Source organism: Rhipicephalus microplus, chromosome X (genome assembly GCF_043290135.1).
Source record: "Rhipicephalus microplus isolate Deutch F79 chromosome X, USDA_Rmic, whole genome shotgun sequence".
In the NCBI taxonomy this organism is placed as follows: Eukaryota; Metazoa; Arthropoda; class Arachnida; order Ixodida; family Ixodidae; genus Rhipicephalus; species Rhipicephalus microplus.
Window position 1 is genome coordinate 189,668,536 of NC_134710.1, and position 22,960 is coordinate 189,691,495.

The window sequence follows — 22,960 nt, forward strand, 5'->3', positions numbered from 1 at the left end:
GGCAAATAGCATTGGGGAGATTGTGTCCCCCTGCCTTACACCCTTCTTGATTGGTATTCTGTTGCTTTCTTTATGAAGCGCTATGGTAGCAGTTGATCCCCTGTAGATTTCTTAAAGAATGTTTATATATACTTCATCTATGCCCTGATTCCGCAGTGTCTGCATGACGGCTGATATTTCTACTGAATCAAACGCCTTCTCGTAATCTATGAAGGCTATGTATAGTGGTTGGTTATACTTTGAGCATTTCTCTATTACCTGATTGATAGTATGAATGTGGTCAATTGTTGAGTAGCCTGTTCGAAATCCTGCTTGTTCCTCTGGTTGATTGAATTCTAATGTTTTCTTTACTCTGTTAGCAATTACCTTTGTAAATAGCTTGTATACTACAGAGAGCAAGCTGATCGGCCTGTAATTCTTCAAGTCCTTGTCATCTCCTTTCTTATGTATTAAGATGATGTTAGCGTTCTTCCAAGACTCTGGTACCCTTCCCGTCAGGAGACACCTCGTAAACAGGGTGGCTAGTTTTTCTAACACAATCTGTCCTCCATATTTCAGCAGGTCTGATGTTACCTGATCCTCACCAGCAGCTTTGCCTCTTTGCATGCTCTCCAAAGCTTTTCTGACTTCTTCTATCATTACTGGTGGGGTGTCATCTGGGTTACTGCTAGTTCTTATAGTATTAAGGTTGTGGTTGTCTCGGCTACTGTACAGATCTCTGTAAAACTCCTCCGCTATTTTAACTATCCTATCCATATTGGTAGTTATTTTGCCTTCTTTGTCTCTTAGTGCATACATTCGACTTTTGCCTATCCCAAGTTTCCTTTTCACTGCTTTGACGCTTCCTCCGTTTTTCAGAGCGTGTTGAATTCTCTCCATGTTATACCTTCTTACATCGCATACCTTACGCCTATTAATCAACTTCGAAAGCTTCGCCAGTTCTATTTTGTCTGTTGTACTTGGACTTTCATGACTTGACGCTTCTTAATTAGGTTCTTCGTTTCCTGGGAAAGCTTGCCAGTGTCCTGTCTAACTACCCTGCCTCCAAGTTCCACTGCACACTCCGTAATGATACTCGTCAGTCAGATTATCATTCATTGTATCTACGCTAAGGTTGGTTTCTTCACTAAGAGCCGAGTACCTGTTCTGCAGCGACACTCTGAATTCCTGTACTTTCCCTCTCAGTGCTAGCTCATTGATTGGCTTCTTGCGTATCAGTTTCTGTCGTTCCTTCTTCAAGTCTAGGCGAATTCGAGACCGTACCATTCTATGGTCACTGCATCGTACCTTGCCAACCACTTCCACATCCTTCACGATTCCTGGGTGTGCAGTCATTATAAAGTCTATTTCGTTCTTATTTTCGCCATTAGGGCTCCTCCATGTCCACTTGCGGTTTTCTCATTTTCGGTAGAAGGTATTCAAAATCCGCAAATTATTGCGTTCTGCGAATTCTACTAGTAGCTCTCCTCTGGCGTTTCTAGTGCCGATGCCATAATCTCCTACTGCCTGGTCTCCAGCCTGCTTCTTCCCTACCTTTGCATTAAAGTCGCCCATCACTATAGTATACTGTGTTTTTACCTTACTCATTGCCGATTCCACGTCTTCATAGAAGCTTTCAACTGAAGCATCATCATGGCTGGATGTAGGCGCGTAAGCCTGTACTACCTTCATCTTGTATCTTTTATTCAGTTTAATTACAATACCTACCACCCTTTCATTAATGCTATAGTATTCCTCTATGTTGCCAGCTATGTTTCTGTGAATTAGGAACCCCACTCCCAGTTCTCTTCTGTCTGCCAAGCCCCGATAGCAAAGGACGTGCCCATTCCGTAGCACAGTATAGGCCTCATCTGTCCTCCTAACCTCATTGAGCCCTATTATATCCCATTTAACACCCTCTAGCTCCTCGAATAGTACAGCTAGACTTCCTTCACTAGATAAGGTTCTAGCGTTAAATGTTGCCAAGTTCAGGTTCCAATGGCGGCCTGTCCGGATCCAGAGATTCTTAGTACCCTCTGCTGCGTTGCAGATCTGACCGCGGCCGTGGTCAGTTGCTTCGCAGCTGCTGGGGACCGAGGGCCGTGAGTTATTTGACGTATGCATGTGGGAGGTAGTGGCCAGATACTGCACCAGGGTGGCCAATCCTTCTCTGGTGAGGGAGTGCGTTCCCGGCGGTGGTTACCGGTGAGGCCGCACCTCAGGCCTCTTAATGCAGTTCCATCAACACGCGGATTTTTTTTTTTTGATCCGGTTGGGAACTGCACGGCAACGGGATTTGAACCACGGACCTCTTGCATGCGAGGCGGATGCTCTAACCACTACGCCATCGCCACTGAGATAATGCAAACTACAGGTGCCCAACGTGGCCTCCATTTCTCGCTGAAATTAGCACAACTCACACTAAGAACATTTTGAAGCTGGTCAGGCACTTCAGCACAGCATAGCACAATTTCGGTAAACTTCATGGTTGTGGCACAGCTTGGCACAAAAATCTGCCGTCAAGTCGTGGTGAACATGAACAGCAATGAGTGCATTGTCTCCAGTGACTCCAAAAGCGACTTCTGTAATTTAAGGGGGGAGGCTACCATCGGATACCAACTTTTTTGTTTATAGAGATATCTTAATGAAATTTTCAGGATAGACTTATAGCAAAAGCATTAGAAGAACTACAAAATTTCATCAAGTTATGTTCACTGGTTTTGAAGTTACAGCAGAATATCAGGGTAGTGCACATGGTTCTCTTATTCCAGGCCTGGAGAACTTTCAAAAGGTGCTGGAACTGTGAAATTAACTATGATGATTCCTAGATTGATACTCCAGGGGGTAACAGAGCCCTTTTTTAAATTTCCTTGCTGAAAAGTTTTAGCAGACCATCAAACCTTGTGTTCGTGATTAGGATATTATCAATCAAATTTTGATTAAATATAATAAATAACACAAACAATATATTGAAAAAATGGGCTTGTCACCCCCTCAGAAATTTATTCATGTACATAATAAAAAAGACTTATGGAAATCCAATGAGTGGTTCCAGAGATATGGCTGGAATAAGCAGCCTCACTAGCCAAAAAAGTCATTTTGAGAAAACGACGTTTGAAAGTTTTGAGCACATAGGCAGTTCTAAAATGAACCTGCAGCGTAACTGGAGGTGTCCTTTGGCACTCTCTTTCTTTGCCGCCTTTCCATCTTCTCTAGGAATCGCTTCTTAGCCTTTTTCAAGCACAGAGAATCTTTCTCGGCTGCCCGTTGAATGGCCAGGTGGCCAGGTGTTAGCCCCACTGATGAAGCTAGCTCTTGGGTGGCTCTGTAGCAGCCAGCATTGTATCTTAGCACTGCATCATGCAGTGCTGTCTCCACAGCAATCAGTGACGCATGCTGCTCTTTGGGCATCAGGGACCACAGCACAGAGTGAAAGGACTCTGATGCATTCTGCGTCTTTGCTCCCAGGCAGCGTTGCAGAAGAGAAGCCTGTGAGAGCCTCTCATAAATGGGTAGAAGTGCATCTGCAACATAGCGTGGCAGCTTGTACGAATGCTTCGGAGGTGGAACACCGGTAATCTTGCTGGCATTGTGACGACACCAGGAGTCTGCACCCTCTGGGCACAAGTCGTGGTGCGGCTCCTCATCCGTCGACGTCACATGGTGGTACGATGCCATCACTGCCCGCCGCATTGCAGCCACATCATCGGAATTGTTCCGTAGGGCCCAGCCATAATAATCTGTCAACTTGTCGATGAGGGCCTTTGTCAGCCTGCCCATCCCTCCCAAAGCCTTGTCACTTTTCTGCACAAGGTTGCGAAGTGCAGTCCCCATCCTCTTCTGAACGTGGTTCAGGCATTCCTCTTTTGAAATGGGGACCAGTCCATAAACATTTTCTTGTACAAGGGCAGAGAAGGTGGCACTATCTCCATCAGACACGAGCGTTGTGCAACGGAGGTTGTGCTTCGACAGTGAGCGTGAAAAGAGGATGATAGCTGCCTCAACCTCCATTCTCCCCGATTTAGAGTCGGTGTTTTTCTGGCACACGTGATTCTCCAGCCAGCATGCATAGTCTGCGTCTCTAGGCTTTGGCCCTACTTGGCAACCAAGGCACTGATTAGACAGAACAACGGCGTCCAAGATAAGGCCCGTATGGTATTCGATAATTGCCCCGACTCCAATATGGGATGTGTGCCCACGCTTGTGCCATGTTCCATCATAACAAACTGTTATATCCCTGGTGAAATATTGATCCATTTCTTTGTAAGTGGCTTTTACAGCAGAAGCAGATTCTGCATAGAAATTTTCTATGCATTGTGTCTGCGGTTCCCTGAATTTCTTCAGGTGCTTCTGAAAGGTCTTGTGATGGAGGCCACGATGGCACACGTTCATCGCTGCCCAAAAGTCGTTGAGAGCTGTTTGTTCCTTGCCTATTTGTTTTGTTGCCATAATGGCTCTTACATTCACGTCAAAGGCCTTTGTGTCATCCTGACGAGATGAACTCCATGAGCTTGAAACTACTCCACAATGCAAGCATACTAGCTCAAGCTCTGCAGCAAGTCCAAGTTGGGTGCCTCCTCGTACCTTCATCCCAATCGCGGTGCACCGGTGGCACGGGGTCCGAGATAGCAGGTCATCTAGGGCATCCATTTGCACAAGGAAAAATTTTTCGCCTTCACTTGTAGCGGTGGCAGCTTCAAGATCGCGCTCCATTGCCTGAAATTTCCGCTCCGTCGCTGGCATAGCGCCAAGTTCTCTTTGCACAGCAGCGCGTTGTTGATCCGCCGCCTCTTTCTCCTCGCACGTCAGGAAACTTGTTCGCAAATGCACAGTTGACGACGCGATCGCACTCGAGGCCGATGAAAGAGAAGATGCGGAAGCCACTGTCGATGAGCTTGAGACACCAGGCGCACTTGTAATGACAAATTCTTGCACCGGCGGAGCAGGAGTCCCGTTGCTAGGCGCGTCGATGCGACCACTCTCTTGCGTAGATGAAGCAGAAGCTGCCCCACAGGTACCGTCGGCGCGATCACCGTCGGCGCACGTGCGAGCGGAGAGCCTCGCCGCGCGGACAAGCTTCATAGCTCGCTTCCTTGCACCGAACGATTGTAGCGTCTTCTTTTTCGTTGGGTGCATCGTGAGCGAACACAACAACGGTCTCGTATAGACGGTTGAAAATCGTCTCGTAAAGACGGTTGAAAATCGTTTCGAAGACAGTTGAAACGTGGAGAGTATGCGAACGGCTGCAATGATACACGGAAGCGAGCGGAACACAAAGACGCCGGACAGAGAAGCAGCAGACGAGCGGCCGCATCGGCCGCATTATGCGCAAGAGCGCTACGTCATCGCGCGCAGCAGCCAATGGCAGTCGCGGGCTCCCCCGCGTCCTTGGGGAGCGCGCGCTTCGCCCAATCCCAGCTGCGCGCCTCAGCCCCGGGAAACTTGAAAGCTCTCGCGAGCCCTCCAATCATGAGCGGCTTGCTCCTCTCCTGCGCTGCCGCCGGCGACGCAGGTGGCGGGGAAAGAAAGAGCAAGAATTCACAAACAAAACACCAAAATGGCGGCGCTCCGTCGAGCGGTCGAGAAACTGCGATCACGCCAAGTTGGGGTATTTTGAGCGCTCGCGCGCCGCTCGAGGGCCGCCGCGGCATGTTCTAAACTTTATTTCAAATGGTTTCGCGACGAATTAGACGTTGATATTTACAGAAAAGGTAGTTTATGACACATACTGCCCGAATATGTGGTTTGCCAAAAATCGACTTTTTCGCGATTTTTCGGTTTTCAAAGGCCGCGTCCCCCCTTAAGCTGCATGCAAGATGCAGAGTTCACAAACTTTCCACTGTCTTGACTTGCTGGCATAATGTCTATTGTGGTGGGGCTGGCCTGCTGATGCCTGCAAAAATAACTTTAAATGTAGGGTTTAACGTCCTAAAACCACCATATGATTATGAGAGACACCGTAGTGGAGGGCTCCGGAAATTTCGACCACCTGGGGTTCTTTAACGTGCACCCAAATCTGAACACACAGGCCTACAAAAATCAAAGATAATATTTTATACGTGTTAGCTGACCCCGGTGGGAGAGAGTGTTAACACTGCATAGAAAGGAGACAAAAAATGTCTGTTTCACCATGTCTCAAATCGTGTCAGTACTCCTTTAAAGAGCACATGATTGCATGAAATGCAGTTTAGCTGAGAGCTTTATCAGCTTACTCAGAGTTTAGTTGTGGTGTTTGTATGGCTGCCAATTCATCGCAGCAACATTTCTCAGCATCCGCAACATCCTCTCAACATCTCAAAATATTGTTGGTATGGGCGAGCAATACATAGTTCATATTGCTTGCAAATTAAAACTGCAATAAAACACATACTCACAAAGCAACAATCAATAAAAACACAAGGTAAGCTCACAGAAAGTTTTAGCAAAACAAATTCTGTACACCTTCACCACAGAAGAATACTAGAACCTACCGGCCATGCCCCTGAAACTCTAGACATTAGCTCCTGTCAATGGTGAAAAGGAGTGTTCATTCAATCACGCATGTCAAGAGTCCTAAAGAGCACTGTCACATAAAAGTGACATTGCATAAAACACTAGATGGCACCATGAATTTACTGGTTTAGCTCACCACACCAATTTGTGTGCATTGAATCCAAGTGTTTGGCAGTATTTCTAAAAGTGACCATCACAAAATACAGCCCAGGTACCGTAATTACTCAAATCTAACGCGCACCTTTTTTCCGGTTAAGCGAGTTCATAAATCGCATGCGCGTTAGAATCGAGTTCGAACAAAAAAATTATGGTCAATCTATTGCCATCGGCAAATCCAAAATGGCCGCCCCCTACGTGCGTCGGCATGGCGCGTCGGCCATTTCTGCCTATGTGTTTCCCATGTGCGGCACTTCGTACGTGTGCTGAAGAGTTTGTCATCTAGTAGTGCATTACCATCGACGGCGTGGAAGGGCCGACTCCAAAAACTCGAGTGCACCACGATGCCGCTTTTAAAAGAAAAGTCATCGCGTGTGCAGAAACGGACGGAAATCGGGCAGCATCGCGGTCATTCGGAGTTCCCGAAACGTGCGTGCGGGACCCGCGGAAACAAAAGCAGAAGATTGTCGACAGCAAAGCTTCACGCAAAGGCTTCAGTGGACCGCAGCAGGGTCGGTTTCTGCAAATTAAAGAGCTGCTCGGCGAGTATGTGCTTGAGCAGCGAGCGGCACAGCGGCCCGTGACGACAGAACTGCTCCAAGTGCGGGCTATGCAATTAGTCTTACAAAAAGGTCTAATGCGGAGCCAGTTTAAAGTGAGCAGGTGCTGGCTAACTAACTTTATGAAGAGGAAAGGCTTTTTCCTCCGAAGGGGAACATGCATATGCGAAAAGTTTTGTGGAGGAGTACGATGAAAAGCTTCAAAGTTTTCAGAGGTTCGTCCTAAACTTTCGGCGCAACAACGGCTACCTGCTTGGGCAAATCGGGAATGCCGATCAGACGCCTCTTTACTTCGACATGCCTGGCACCACAACCGTCGAGAAGAAAGGGGCGAAGCAAGTTCGCGTGCTGACATCGGTCCACGGTAAAACTACAGTGACGGCAATGCTCTGTTACACGTCAGATGGGCACAAGCTTCGCCCGTGCCTCAAATTTAAATGGAAGACGCTCCCGGAAGGAGTCGTTTTTTCGAGTGGTGTGATCGTGCGGGCCAGCGAGAAAAATGGGTGCGGGTTGCAATCGATGTCTTAGGTTTTTTTTTTTTTTGCGGTGGAAATCGGGTGCGCGTTACAATCGAGGGCGCGGTAGAATTGAGTAAATACGGTACATGAAAAAACAAACACATGCAAAGTGCCCTGACTGGGCAGCTAAAAAAAAAAAAAAGTCGTGGATTTCGATCAGCCATTGACATCTTCCAATGATGATTGATCAAAGCATCAGAATAATAAAGCCATACAGATCGAAACAATAGAACATACAGAACAATAAAACCATACAATCAGAGTTGCCAAATCGGATTAGCAAGTTGGCTAGCAAATTATTTCCCAACCAACCTAGGCTACAGTCTAATCATACATGCCACTGACCAGTGATGCCAACCAACCCTAACAACTTATCCAAAGACATAGGATTTCTGGAACCAACTTGGAAATTTGGTGCAATTGTGGTAATATCTAGGCATTTTTTTCTAGGAAGTAGTATTAAATGCCGTATCCATACAGCTGAAGCCATATTTTATATAATTATTCATTTCAATTGCATCTATTACACCCTTTATTATTACCTGCGACATTCGCTACTGTTAGCATCAGTCTAGATACAAGTGCATGAAAAAATGTTTCTACGGGCAAAAAAAAAAAAGAAATGAATATTCAAAGCCCATTTGATCAAAATTCATGCTATGTTGAACTTTATTAATTGAAATGCCAGCTTGACATTGACTTATTGCAAATTTTCAACAAACTTTTGTTCAAATGAGTTCAGAACATCCATCCTTGTTTCATTGAATACAGTCTTCATTCCACATTAACTCTCAATTAAGAAGAGAAATAAACAACTCTTGATACCAATTTTTAAAAAAATCTTGCTCTCACATGAAAAATTCATAACTTAAAACTGCATATTGTATTAAAAAAATCATTACATAATTGAAATCAGCACATAAACATACATAAGCCATAAACATTTAATAAAAACTGCTAAAAAATAAAAGACATGTTTACGAAGCAGGGTCCCCTAAATCCTAAACCAGCCCTTGAGCTAGGTGAAAAAAAAAAAAAAAAAACAGATCCTATAAACAGCAAACATTGCTATGACCAACTTAGCTAAATTTTGTAATTATGTGCAGAACCAAGAGTTCACAAGCAATACAGTCTAGCCCGCTTATAACAAACCTGAGCCTGACGCGACATCCGTTCGCTGTATCCCGAAGTTCGTAGTAAATGAAACCCAGCTTTTAAAAACGTTGCGAGTGAAAACACAAACTTTTTTTGCCCAAAAAGTCCGTGATGCACGTACTTCGAAAAGCAGAAGCGACAAGGGCAGTCTCGAGTTCATTTAAAACGGCAGGGTGCTCGTTCGCCGAGGCCCGTGGCATAAGCTGCATGAGGCACTGGCTCCAAAGTATCGTCATTCTCAGAATACGATTCCTCCAAATCGCTCTCGCTGTATCCCGAAGTTCGTAGTAAATGAAACTCAGCTTTTAAAAATGTTGCGAGTGAAAACACAAACTTTTTTTGCCCAAAAAGTCCGTGATGCACGTACTTCAAAAAGCAGAAGCGATAAGGGCAGTCTTGAGTTCATTTAAAACGGCAGGGTGCTCGTTCGCCGAGGCCCGTGGCATAAGCTGCATGAGGCACTGGCTCCAAAGTATCGTCATTGTCGGAATACGATTCCTCCAAACCGCTCTCGCCACATACCGTATTTACTCGCATAATCGGCGCACTCGCATAATAGGCGCACCCCTAGTTTGGTCGCGGAAAATTCGATTTTTTTAAAATTCCGCGCATAATAGGCGCACCCCGAACTTGGCCGTGATCAGAAACGATTCTACCCCCCAGTGGTACAGTTGGAACGCGGTCCCCGTACCCTGAAGAAAAAAAGAAGGCAAATCGACGAGCAAATAAAAAAAATTCGAAGTGCAACGACCTAACCAACGTATTGTCGAAATAAAACATGAAAAAAAAAAAGCGTCCATGAGCGAAAAAAAAAAACGGCTGTTCCATCAATTACTGATACCCCCCAAATCGCCGCGCTTTTTGGAGGTCACGTGTACAATGCCGGGGGCTCGATCGCCATCACCACCATCAGAGAAAAAGAAAGAAACGCCATTTTGCAAGCGGTGTGCGTATGTTGTGGTCGTGTATTGAACTTTGGTTCCACCATGGGGAAGTACGCGAGCTACACGGCTGGGTTTAAACTGAAGGCAGTGCAGTACGCGCTGGAGCACGGCAACCGGGCTGCAAGCAGGCATTTCGGCGTTGAAGAAACCAGTATTCGGTACTGGAGGGACCAAGAAGAAAAACTTAAGGCGACGAAGAAGACACGACGGGCTTTCCGCGGTGCCAAGACCGGCAGGTATCCGAACGTCGAAGAGCAACTGGTCCGGCATATACGGGAGCTACGACAAGACGGCTGTGCTATGTCGTTGGATATTGTACAGACTGAGGCGCGCAGAATAGCCCGAGCAGGGCATCGAAGCAAAAGAGTTCAAAGCCAGTTCCGGATGGACAACTCGTTTCATGCGGCGCCATGGCCTCGCACTGCGAAGGCGGACCACCTTGTGCCAGCGCTTGCCCGCAGCATATGAGGACAAAGTGGTGGACTTCCACAGTTTTGTTATAAAGCTCCGACAGCAGAAAGACTTCATTTTGTCCCAGATCGGCAACGCTGATCAGACCCCCCTTTGCTTTGATATGCCGTGGAACACGACAGTGGAGGAGAAAGGTGCACGGAGCGTCATCGTCAGAACGTCTGGCGCTGATAAACAACGATGCACCGTAATGCTGGCGGTGACAGCGGATGGGCGTAAGCTACCGCCTTACGTTATTTTTAATCGTAAGACGCTCCCAAAGGCAAAATTCCCTCAAGGCATCTACGTCAGAGTCCAGGAAAAAGGCTGGATGAGCGCGGAACTCATGGTGGATTGGGTGAAAACAGTCTGGGGTCGGCGGCCGGGTGGTCTGTTGTTGCCGTCCATGCTTGTCCTGGACAGTTTTCGTGGGCACCTAGTAGACCGCGTACGAGATGAGCTAAAGGAGCTGCGCACAGATCTGGCAGTGATTCCGGGCGGCCTCACATCGATACTGCAGCCTTTGGACGTGTCCTTGAATAAACCTTTCAAGGACAATGTTCGAAGGCTGTACACCACCTGGATGGCTGGAGGACAACATCAGCTGACTACAGGTGGTAAGATTAAGAGGCCGCCTGTGGAAATGCTGTGCGCTTGGATCGTGGAAGCGTGGCAGGCGATCTCCGACGAAGTCGTCAGGAAAAGCTTCAAGAAGACGGGTATCTCGAACGCACTGGATGCGAGTGAGGATGACATGTTGTGGGGTGCGGATGATTCGGACACCGAAAACGAATCCCCGCTCGGCGAGGATGAATGTGTCATCTCCGACTCGGACTCTGAATAGGGGAAACGAGGAACAGCTACGACTTTTGTGTAAATAAATTTTACGTGTGTGTGTGCAGTTGACGGCTCTCGCCTGTTCATTAAAAGGTACGTAGGTATGTTTGTTTTATGCTGAATTAATTGGTAAACGATAAAGTCGCCTTTTACTTGACAAGTGTGCAGATTTAAAGCGCGAAAACCGAGTTGAAAAAATTTTCGAAAATTTTACCCCGCGTAATTGGCGCACCCCTAACTTTGAGCCAGATTTTCTGAAAAAAAAAGTGCGCCTATTATGCGAGTAAATACGGTACTTCATTTAGAACGCCCTAATCCATGCACAGTTCCACAGTGTCGGCATCATTATCGGCCAAAATTGAATCGTCGCAACAGATGTTTCACCCGCTCTCTTAGGTCGAAGTCGACGACACGCTGCCACAAATCGCTGCCAGAGTGATCCTGTTCTGAAGCTTCAGGCTCGGCATCGGGCCCGACGACGAAGTAGGCCTTGCGAAAACAGTTTCGCGCGCATGTAGCCGTCATCGCCACCCACGAAATATTCGCCATCTCCACAGCTGAATGCCGGAACCCCCAAAGCAGCAAGTTGGCTGCCAGGCTGCCAGATCGTCAACAGCTATGAGCAAGCGCTCTGTAACGCGGCACCTAATGCGCGGATTACGCTCAAGCCAAGCGGTCACACTTTCGACATTTTGTTGAGCAGCAGGAAAAAGCGTGATAGTCCTCCCGTCTGCCATCATGACCACACATGCACACCAAGAGCGAGCAAGACGCGCTAACGCGAAACACATGCCAGAACGCGTGGAACAGCTCTGGGCCCGTTTCTAGTCTGAAAACGAAACTAATTCCGGCCAGCGTGGCTGGCGTCGTGGAGCGGTGAAGACGAGCGAAGGGGTTTTGATCAAGAGAGGAGAGCAGATTTGCGAGAGAAGGGCAAGCAGTTGCGATAGAGAGGGGAGGATGCGACGGGAGGGCGACCTTGAAAACCAAAACACATGGGACGGAGACAGGTTGGGTAGCTTGCTTGAAAGGTCCGGGAAACGCGCAACTCCCACGTAGAAAAACTTGAGAAAGAGTTTTTAAACTTGAAATTTGCACCGGCAGGTTTGGGCAGCCTCACCAATTTTTATATTTTGCGATTCATTCCACGCAAATTAAGAGCCGCTTTTGCGCTTCGCCACGCCTGCGGAGAGCATGCTGAGTCGAGTGCGAAGTGAGAGAGAAGTCCTAAACACAAAACGAATTGCAAGTTATCAGAGTCGGTGGGGTAGCGTATGCGCGTGCACTAGACGCAGACGATCAGATAAAGTTGGTGGCCGAGGATGTTGGCAAATGGTCTAGTCACTCCAGGCCGGCGACGTCAATGACAGTACCGGCGATCAAAAACAGGGTAGATGGCCGAATGGTCTTCAAAAGATTGGTGGCAGTATGAAAACACGGGCCTCGTCTGGCCATGGGGGGCGTGCTCAGAGTAGCGGGGAGACAACAACGGAGGGGTGTGTAACAAAAAGCGGTCGGTGAAAGCGGCAACTAGAGGGGCGCAGAGGCAAGGTCAGCGTTTAACAATAAGAATGTATGGGCACCTCGCCGATGCCTGATCCGTGGTCAAAAGTGTTTCCTGGGAAGTCAGCAGAGCGCCGACTCTGTTCACAATAACCGATCAGCAGCTCTTGGAGACGTTCGTTGTAAGTGTGATTTTGTGCCACTGAACCTATGTATATTTTCACTGTCATGCGGATTTTGTTCGTTTTAAGCGAAAGTTTGTTTTAAGTGGGGACGTTATATGTGGGCTCGACTGTAATATAACGTTGTAACTTCCTGGAGTGATCTTTCTTAATAGGAGATCTGTCCTCACTCTCTTCGAAGCTGCTGGCATTAGCTCTGTTTTATGACTTCAGAAATTGCTCAGAGTGTGGAAGCAGGGCACAACACTTTAGAGCAGAGCTGGGAGCAGCGAAACGACTCTTCTAAAGCACTTCTGAAGCAGCAAACATGTTCTTAAGCAGCTTTGGCACAACAAATAACTCTTTTGTAGTGGCATCACAACAAGAAATCTGCTGTTTAGTAGAAGAAAGAGCAAACTTTGACACAATCGCCATCCAAAAAAGACTTAAATTAGCTGACTTACTTCAAAAAATACAAATGCTAACAGAAAAATCTTTACGTGACAAGGTGCGATTCCTGTGAAAGATTCTATGAACTTCATGCGAAGCTACTGAAGTAATAGTACAAGTTCTAGTAACAATCAGGATGAAAGCACAACACAATAGCTATAAAAATCCATGTATTAGGAGGCATGAGATACAGTGAACTCCCTTTAAGACGAACTCGAAGGGACCATGAATAATTGTTCGTCTTATCAGATGTTCGTTTTATCAGAAGCACCCCCGAAAAAAGAAAAAGAATGAGGCAAGCGAAGCAAACAAAGCGCATGGAATAGAAAACGTGCGATCACAGGCTCGGCGCAGAGAATGAACTCGTTTCCTCGGCGATGGCGGCGGCAGCGACGGCGAGGTCGGAGAGGGAGAACATCCACGTGGAGAGAGCTGTGGCTGTACGACGCGAGCTCACATGTTCCCGCTGAGAAACAGCATTGGTCATGAGAGCCGCTTTCTTCGCGAATAGGGAGTCTCGGTCGTCATTTTGTTTTTTTACTTTTTCCCCTGCTTGCTTCTTCGCGGCTGATAGCTGATCTCAAAACTCTCTCGCTCTGCGGGTCGAAGTGCGGGTAATGCGCGGGCCATTCTTTTGTCGCTGCCTCCCTCCCTCCGCCGTGGCGCGAATTCACTTCGCGTCGTTGCTGCTTTTGTATTTTCTTTCCCTCCGGCCGCGGGAATACCCCCCCAAAATTGCCATAATTCCTCTGTAGAATCGCCTCGGTCTCCCGGTCTCCGCGAAAGTGTTCGTCTTAACAGAAGAGCAGGTGCAACGCTGTTCGTCTTAAGCGGATTTTTTTTGCATTGGGTCAATGGAAAACCAAACAAACGTTCTCACGTTGTTCGGCATAAGCGAGAATTCGTCTTAAACGAGTTCGTCTCAACGGGAGTTCACTGTAATAGAAAAAAATTCAGTAGTAGTTGTTACACACCAATAGTGACCAATACTGATGCAACTCATGTCTTCAATGCAGCTTAAATTAAGCACATTCAAGGTAGCTTAAAGTGACCTTCATCCCTTCATATGCTGAAAAAAAAAAAAAAAAATTCTTTATTCGGTCTAGCACACCTGGCAGGTTAGAGTTCACATCGCCAAGCAGAATGTTCCAACTCTAAAGTTTATCTATGTCTTTTGCTGTACACGCCTCAGTGATTAATACAGTAGACCAGTGGTTCTCAAAGGGGGGTCCACAAAGCCAATTCTATGATCCGCGAAACCTCAACCGCAACTTTGTCATATTAAAATTGTGAGCAATCAGGCTCATTATACTGAGGTTAAAAATATTTAGTGTTCTATAACATGAAGTTATAAATCGGGAAATACATCATTATATTGGCATATTTGTTCAATAAAAATTCATTGTACTAAAGAGGTTCAGCTGTATCAAAGTTTGACAATCCCAAAAGGTTCCGTTGAAAAGAGTTTAAAGGCATGACCACATCGAACCCACAAAGAACTGATGTATAGTACTCATGAATCGAAACAGGACAATTTAGGGCCAGTAATACACATAGTACACATGCTTCATGATTACGGAGTTAGACAAGGAGAGCAGAAAAGTAGGCCTTAAAATTAATCTGCAGAAAACGAAAGTAATGTACAACAACCTCGGAAGAGAACAGCACTTTGAGATAGGTAATAGTGCACTTGAAGTTGTAAAAGACTATGTCTACTTAGAACAGGTAATAACCGTGAAACCAAACCACGAGACTGATTTGATTGATTTGTGGGGTTTAACGTCCCAAAACCACCATATGATTATGAGAGACGCCGTAGTGGAGGGCTCCGGAAATTTCGACCACCTGGGGTTCTTTAACGTGCACCAAAATCTGACCACACGGGCCTACAACAATTCCGCCTACATCGGAAATGCAGCCGCCACAGCCGGGATTCAATCCTGCGACCGGCAGGTCAGCAGCCGAGTACCTTAGCCACTAGACCACAGCGGCGGGGCCAAACCACGAGACTGAAGTAACTGTAAGAATAAGAATGGGGTGGAGCAACTTTGGCAAGCATTCCCAAATCATGACAGGTAGATTGCCACTATCCCTCTAGAGGAAGGTATATAACAGCTGCATCTTGCCAGTACTTAGCTACGAGCGGAAACCTGGAGACTTACAAAGAGGGTTCGACTTAAATTGAAGACAATGCAGTGAGCAATGGAAAGGAAAATGGTAGGTGTAACCTTAGGAGACAAGAAAAGAGCAGAGTGGATTAGAGAACAAACCGGGGTGAAGGATATCATAGTTGAAATCAAGAAGAGAAAATGGACATGGGCCGGGCATATAGCATGTGGAAAGGATAACTGCTGGTCATTAGGGGAACTAAATGGATTCCCAGAGAAGGCAAGCGGGTTAGGGGGAGACAGAAGGTTAGCTGGGAAGATGAGATTAAGAAGTTTGCGGGTATAAATTGGCAGCAGCAAACACAGGACCGGGTTAACTGGTGGAACATGGGAGAGGCCTTTGTCCTGCAGTGGACGTAGTCAGGCTGATGATGATGATGATGAATACACACAGTACTTTCGTTTCCACCATCTTAAGTTCAGATCATATTGGTGTATTTTGAACTCGAACCTGTAGATCAGAGCCAAACTTATCGTTAATGATCATATTCATTCCTAAATGACTTGGTTTTTTTAAGAAATTGTGCACACCAGTCATTATGTTAAAAAATGTGGTGTCTCATTCGATTCCATGATAACTTTGAATGTTCTTTCGGCCTGTGAAGTTATGGTTTCCTGCTGAATTTAACAATGCCAGTAGAGGATAAAAAACACAGAGAAAAATTTTATTGACCTGCTTAGACCCTTTCATTAGATTAAGCAGCAAAATGAGAAGCTATAGAAAAAAGTAGTGAGACCTCAGCTTTGAGTACGCTTTCCAGAAGCGCTTCCCAAGGACAGGATGAGCCTGGCAAGGATGTAGAAAGGCAACGAAGCACAGCCAACACAGCCACTCGTGAAAGGCTATGGCTCAGCTGAGTCTGGCTTCGAACCTGCAGACACAAGCACTGCAATGATTACTCAGCCATTAACAATGCCTAGAAACTGACAGTTTTCTGTTGATAATGGCAATTGACAAATGCCTATGATCTAGTAGCACAGCAAAAAGGGACATATAAACATTACAGAAAAAAAGTAACACATTAAAATTACAATTACTTCAAAAAACATAACCTTCTTAAAGGTTAGACAATTATGTACCATCACTGGTAGCTACACCAAGAAATAAAGTGACAAATTTGTTATAAATAATATATTACTCCTACACTGCTCTTCTCAAAACCTATATTTTACACTACAAATGTACAGTAAATAACACGTGCTAGCCTGACTACATTACTGCATCCTCTACAGCCATTCCCACTTAGATTACGTTCAGCGAGAGTTGCCCTTCCTTATTTTCATCAACCATCTTACCATTTTTAATACTGGAAAACATCAGCAGTAACATGTAAACACAAGCTGATGCTACAGGAAGGGCACTGCTGTAATGCACGTAAACACCTTGCATACAAGATAATGTTAACTCTTTGTGAGATGAAAATAAATCTGCCAATGATTTCTGCTTTTCCTTTTCCAAAATTAAAAGCGCCACATGTAGCAACCCTCAAAAAAAAATATTTTTCATGAAAAGATATAAGAAAAACAAGTGTCCAACTGATCATTTCAGGCCACAAGCACTTGGGCCACAAGCAAAGGTGGGACACACATAGTTTATATGCCCACCTTGGGCTTCATCTTTTGATTCTCTGAGCTGATTATGGCTGTTTATGAAAGAGCTCAAAGCATTAAATGGGCTTAAAGTGGCCCTTGCCAAATGCTACAAACTCTAGGCCTTTTTGTTGCATCATCATCGATTGCCATTAGCACCTTTTTGTGTAATATTGATGTAATGTACAACAAATGTGTAATGTACAACACGTCTGTGTAATAATACTCATGGAACACACTCTTTCATCTTGTTTCAGTCGTTTAGTATTCTAACGAAGCATAAAATGTGAATTAAAATTAGTAAACTGAAGTTCAGCGTCTTTTGAAGTGTCTACACACAAACAATGTGAAAGGTACTTGCTAGGCATAATCTTTACATGACAAAGCTGAAAACATTTGTTTTCTGCTGTTTTATGCATAAAAACGATATAATTGCATAGTATGGGACTCAGAATTAATTTTAACCACCTGAGGTTATTTATGAGCAGAAGGGCATTCTTCCCATTTCAACCCCCATCAAAACACAGCCACTGTGGCTGGGGTTCGAACACACACCCTGCTGCAGCTCTTCCCGTGAAGTTATGACAAATGTACCAGAATACCATTAAACCTGCTAGTATAATGCATCTTTTTCTTAAACATTTTTCAGCAAAAAATTTGAACAGCACAAAAAAATACAGACAGATGAAAAGAGAGTTGATGCAGACAAGTGCTGTTCCCGTGCTGTTAAAATTTTCTAGACGAACTGCCAACTCGCCCTAACACTGACGTTAAATGGTTATACTTTTTGCCACAGATTTTGTTTTAGACATCACGATAAAATTTCTAGGTATGTTTTTCCTGTCCTTTTCTATTAATAATTAATATGGACGAGCTTTGTTTCGCATTTGAAATACTTCGAAGAACTTTCTGCTGGGAAGCTTGAAAGATGCACAAGTCATGCCACAGAAATTTAAATAACCAAAAAAGCACAAGCGATGCATTAGAAGCTTATATACTACAGCTATTCATGCTCATGTCTGCACTCACGGCATTGCTATGCAAGTTGTAGTCCACTTGGTCCATTATTTGAGCCACAAAGCATGCAGCTGGTCATAAAAAAAATAGAGACCTCAGCATCTAGGAGCTAGACTAAACTCAATACAAATTAGTATAAGTTTTGTAAAAAGTGTAATGAAGTATTAGTAAACAATAAAGAGAATAGCTAAGCTATAACACCAAAAACTAATTTCATACAGTAATATGTAGCTCAGTGTATAAACAGGCAATCATTCCTACACAACGATGGGCACTCAAAGAAAGGTTCACAGCTGTTTTCACTGAGCAGCAGTGGTAAACCTTCCGTGGACTTTAAAAAGGTGACACTCTTCATGACTGAGACCCCCTGCCTTCCCCCCTGGTCATTTTGCATTTTGCTGTTTCTTATGTAGATGAGGGCTCCCACCTTGGTACTGTTCTAGATCTGGCTATTCATTCTGCTAAAGTCTGCAAAAGCACTAGGCGCCATAAAATGCATAATAATAAGTGCTTCAATAACTGGATTTTAGGCCCGTGTGCTCAGATTTGGGTGCACGTTAAAGAACCCCAGGTGATCGAAATTTCCGGAGCCCTCTACTACGGCGTCTCTCATAATCATATAGTGGTTTTGGGACGTTAAACCCCACTTATCAATCAATCAATCAATGACTGGATTTTATAAAAAATATATATGACGATGATTAGCAGATAAGACACAAAAGAAATATTTCAAACTTAAAGGGCCCGTAAACCACCTCCAATATTTTTTCAAGCATTTCAAGTAAACGCAGGCATCGTGTGCAGAATGCCGTCGCGATCAATGAATCTGCGTGTGGCAGCACTACAAGCCGCCGGCGTGCCACAAATTTCAAGAAACAATCCTTTCTCCTTTTCGGGCCTTTCACGCCTCCGCGTGGCGCACCATGCCACATCTCTGGCTCACCGAGCCAAATATGCCAAATATGCTATCGAGCAAGAGCCTACGACTTCCAGTCAGTCTGCAAGCAGCTGTCCGCGCTGCTTGTTGTTCGCCGTGTTGCCTGCGTTCGTGTAACACGTGCAGGGCACAGCGTGCCCTCGTACAGGTCCATCGCGTTGGCAATTCTTTGAAGGCATGTGCGCAACTCTGCTAGGTTCCATACTCCATGATTATGGCAGCCACAGCTTGCCAACAAGCATGCATCTGACGGAGTCGACGGTTAAAGTCGCGGCGAATGGGAGGTGTGCTCGGCGAGAAAAAAAAGCAGCGTGGGAGAGGATACCAGCGGAGGAAAGCGCAGAAGAGAGCGAACGGAGGGATCGTCGCGGTTCCGATAATCAAGCGCGTGTAACTCCGCTATTACTGCACCGTTTTGAAAAATTCTCACGGCTTCATGTTCATCGTACACTTGCGCACAAGTTCCCTACAACAACTGAATTTCGACCTCTGAGTCGTATACGGGGCCTTTAAGGGTTTTGTCGCAAAAGAAAAAAGTTAAATTTAGATTCAGGATATGTGGACTGTCTATTATGCTAATGTCTACAAATGCACCACATTCCTGAAAATAGCGAAAGTTATATGAGAGTGTGTGCATGCGTGTTGATGGTTCAGAGCATGCTGCAGTATCATGTATGCTGCGGCATGCTCTGAACCACCAACACGAGGAGTGAAGGCTGATACTGGAGGTAGCATGCGAGAATTACTGGTTCACATCTAACCGTTACTCACTGTTGATGCTTCATCAAATTTGCATTTGCTCCTAGATTCGGCTTTGCAAGTTTTTGAATGAATGAAAGCACTAGTCATGAGTGACAGGTCTAAAAGATAAGATAATCATTCCATTAATTTATTTAATGAAACAAAAAATAACTGACTTGTTCAATCAATTCTGCAGCCAAGGTTGGCAGGTGAGGATCCTCTACAGCGGCAGTCAATGAGGCAGATCGCTTGCTTGGCTGGGAACGAGGGCTTGGTTCCAAAGAACAGAGGTCAGCACCAGCAAGATTTTCTGAGATCCAGTCTGAGTTGATTCGCGAGTACTCTTCCTGTAGAAAGTCACTAGGGGACTGGTGGCCCAAAGCAGTCTCTCGTGGAGTGTCCCGCAGTGGTCCTATTAGCAGAAGAATGGCACCCACTATTTTAGTACACCTACATTATTTAAGAACACAAAATCTGAGAGAAATTTGGAAGCATGTGTTTAAAATTCAATTGTTTTTTTTTTTATGTACAACGATATAATCATGAGGTCAGCTACACTGGGGGGGGGGGGGGGGGGTCCAGATCAATTTTCTATCTGGGGTTTTTTCACATGCACCTAGACCTAAGTACATAGGTGTTCTTGCATTTGAACTGATAGAAATGCAGTTGTTATGGCTGGGAATCAAGCCAATGTTCTTGAGCTTAGTAGCACAACATCATACAATTTAACTGCTGAATTTTGAGAGAATAACACTACAGCAAGCACAATTCATTTATAGGACCTATCATGATTTATATTCCCAGTCATGCCCAGAAGAAAAACTTATTGCAATTAATGACATTTCTGGTACTACCTTCCATCTGTTGATTATCGATAGCAAAGGGACATACCCTGCCATCTACTGCATTATAGAGCGTGTAGGCTGCTCACTTCACTCAACGGAGCAATGTGTTGCGGTAACTTCCAACTACAAAATATTTCGCATAAGGGCATGCAAGACCTATTGAGAATAAACAAACTCTCCCACCATGTATAGCTTTTAGTCTTCTTTAGATCTCTGTCAAATCGGTTTACATTTAAGGTATAACAAATGCGCCCTAACCTGTGAGTATTGCTTTATGCTGGTGGTCATTTTTGTAACTGCTTTTGAAAAAAAAAATTCCACTGGCTCCATAGTCTGAGAACACTGTCACATTGCGCCACAAGCCAATAAAAGCAAGCACGTGGGTTGATAATGTGTTCAATCTGTCACACCAATAGGTATGAAAAAAGTACATCAGTTTCCTGCGATTTCACATAAGGTCAGCAGCAAAGTGACTATGCAGTTCGTGCAGCAGATAAAATATGCATACAAATGCCAAGCACTTCCTTAAGTGGCACTGGTAAAAAATGGTATCTTGAACACTGAGTTAGTGCCCACCATTTACTTATAATCAGGCATGCGTTATTAGCTCATACTTGCCAATTTATCAAATAGCAGTGCAGCGAGATAAGTGCCATAGGGTCTAGCGCATGCCCATTGATATGAAGGAACTTAACATTGCTGCATATGAACAGAGCTTCTGCATTTCTACTAGGCTGCATATGCCCACAGACATACAGTCTCAGATCCAGTAGCCAAACTTAGGTCTTGCCCCATAAAGCAGAGCAGGCCATTCATGCATGCTGCACCGCATTGTATGGCACTATACTCCAATAAAATTTTCGCTACAGGGGGAACTAAAGAGTGAGCACAATCTACTACCTTCTCCTCCCTGTTAGCTCTATTGTTTCCTTAACAGCACTAAGGTGCCTTGCACTGAGCCCAAATACAATTTCTTGTATCACGTCCTCAACAAGCCATATGCTGCGAAAGTCTTAGTGCATGTAACCAACATCAAGGCACAAGTTCTGCTCTCAAAAAAGGTCGAGTGTTCAATAATGTACAAAATTTAAACATTAAGAAATGAAATGCCCTATTGAGAAAATGAGGGCAAGGGAAGATTTGGTGTGTACATGCCTTATGTACTAAGCTTCTTTCTATCGCATCGTGCAACACTCCCCTCAACTGTTTCCTTACTCCATGCTGAAATTCGGAACTTTTATCCACATGCTTAACAGCACAACACTTCAGTTGGTACAGGCAACAACGATGCCCGTGCATTCATATTCAAGCCACAATGAAATGTTGCAACGCAAAATGACAAGTCAACTTGATAAAAGATCAAATCCCCATATCATAAATGGCTGACTGCTAACAAGCCCACGAAGCAAATAGCATCCATAAATAGAAAAATAAGGGCCCCATTTTCGTATACTTGCACGTGCTGGGTTTTTCGTGTGACACTACCACCAAAATCTGTGAGTTATAAAAGCTTCATCTAATTATGTGTTTCCTATTGAATAGCTCCCCAATGGCCAATAAAAGAAGCGGTGAAGCCCTCTGAGAACACCCCCCCCCCCACACACACACAACTCCCGGCACGCACGCGTGCAGGGCCGGAGCACAGGAGAGATAGACACGTGGGGAGGTGATGTCACCATCAGGGTCGAGCTGCCACCTGGCGAGCAACTTTGAGTCGGGCCACCTGCATTGCTTTGTCATCTCAGCTTGTTTACTTTGCGGTTGTGCCTTATTTCTTCTGCAATCTGCTGCTTAGCAAGGCATGAGTTTTGCCATAGATGGATGAAAGAACTTTATTAAGGTCCTATAGGTCGTGCTAGTATCCTAGAACGAAGCGGGCTGCTTCTACCTTGGGACCGAAAGACATAGCCTTTCAGCCTCTTTGCGGGCCCATTGGACTGCCCACAATTATCCCTCTACATGAGCAAAACTGCGTCCCATCGTTCTTTAGTATTTTTCTTGTCGCTGCATAACGCGGAGCAATGCCAGAGCATATAAGCAAGATCCATGGTGTCGTGGCATTTATCGCATGTTGTAGGAACACAAAATTGATTGATTGATATGTGGGGTTTAACGTCCCAAAACCACTATATGATTATGAGAGACGTCGTAGTGGAGGGCTCAAGAAAATTTAGACCACCTGGGGTTCTTTAACGTGCACCCAAATCTGAGCATACGGGCCTACAACATTTCCGCCTCCATCAAAAATGCAGCCGCCGCAGCCGGGATTTGAACCCGCGCCCTGCGGGTCAGCAGCCGAGTACCTTAGCCACTAGACCACCGCGGCGGGGCGAACACAAAATTCCTGATAAATTCTGTTTATTAACAGCAGGTTTAGATAGGTGCTTGTTTGTAATTGCCTTAGCGTAATGGCTTGAGCTCTGTTCAGTTTACTGCCAGTTCGTAGGAATTTCT

The 22,960-nt window shown here is 45.2% G+C and overlaps 1 protein-coding gene across 2 annotated transcripts in view; it reads right to left on the bottom strand.

Moving 5' to 3' along the window:
• LOC119177321 (NCK-interacting protein with SH3 domain) overlaps positions 1 to 22,960 on the bottom strand; it is a 95,963-nt gene that overhangs the window by 60,670 nt on the left and 12,333 nt on the right. For both annotated transcript variants that reach the window (XM_037428790.2, XM_037428789.2), the window contains exons 4-5: positions 19,838 to 20,073; positions 16,114 to 16,248 (exon numbers count right to left, since the gene is read on the bottom strand). In XM_037428790.2, the coding sequence (XP_037284687.1) occupies positions 16,114 to 16,248; positions 19,838 to 20,073 (371 nt within the window). The remainder of the gene's footprint in view (positions 1 to 16,113; positions 16,249 to 19,837; positions 20,074 to 22,960) is intronic.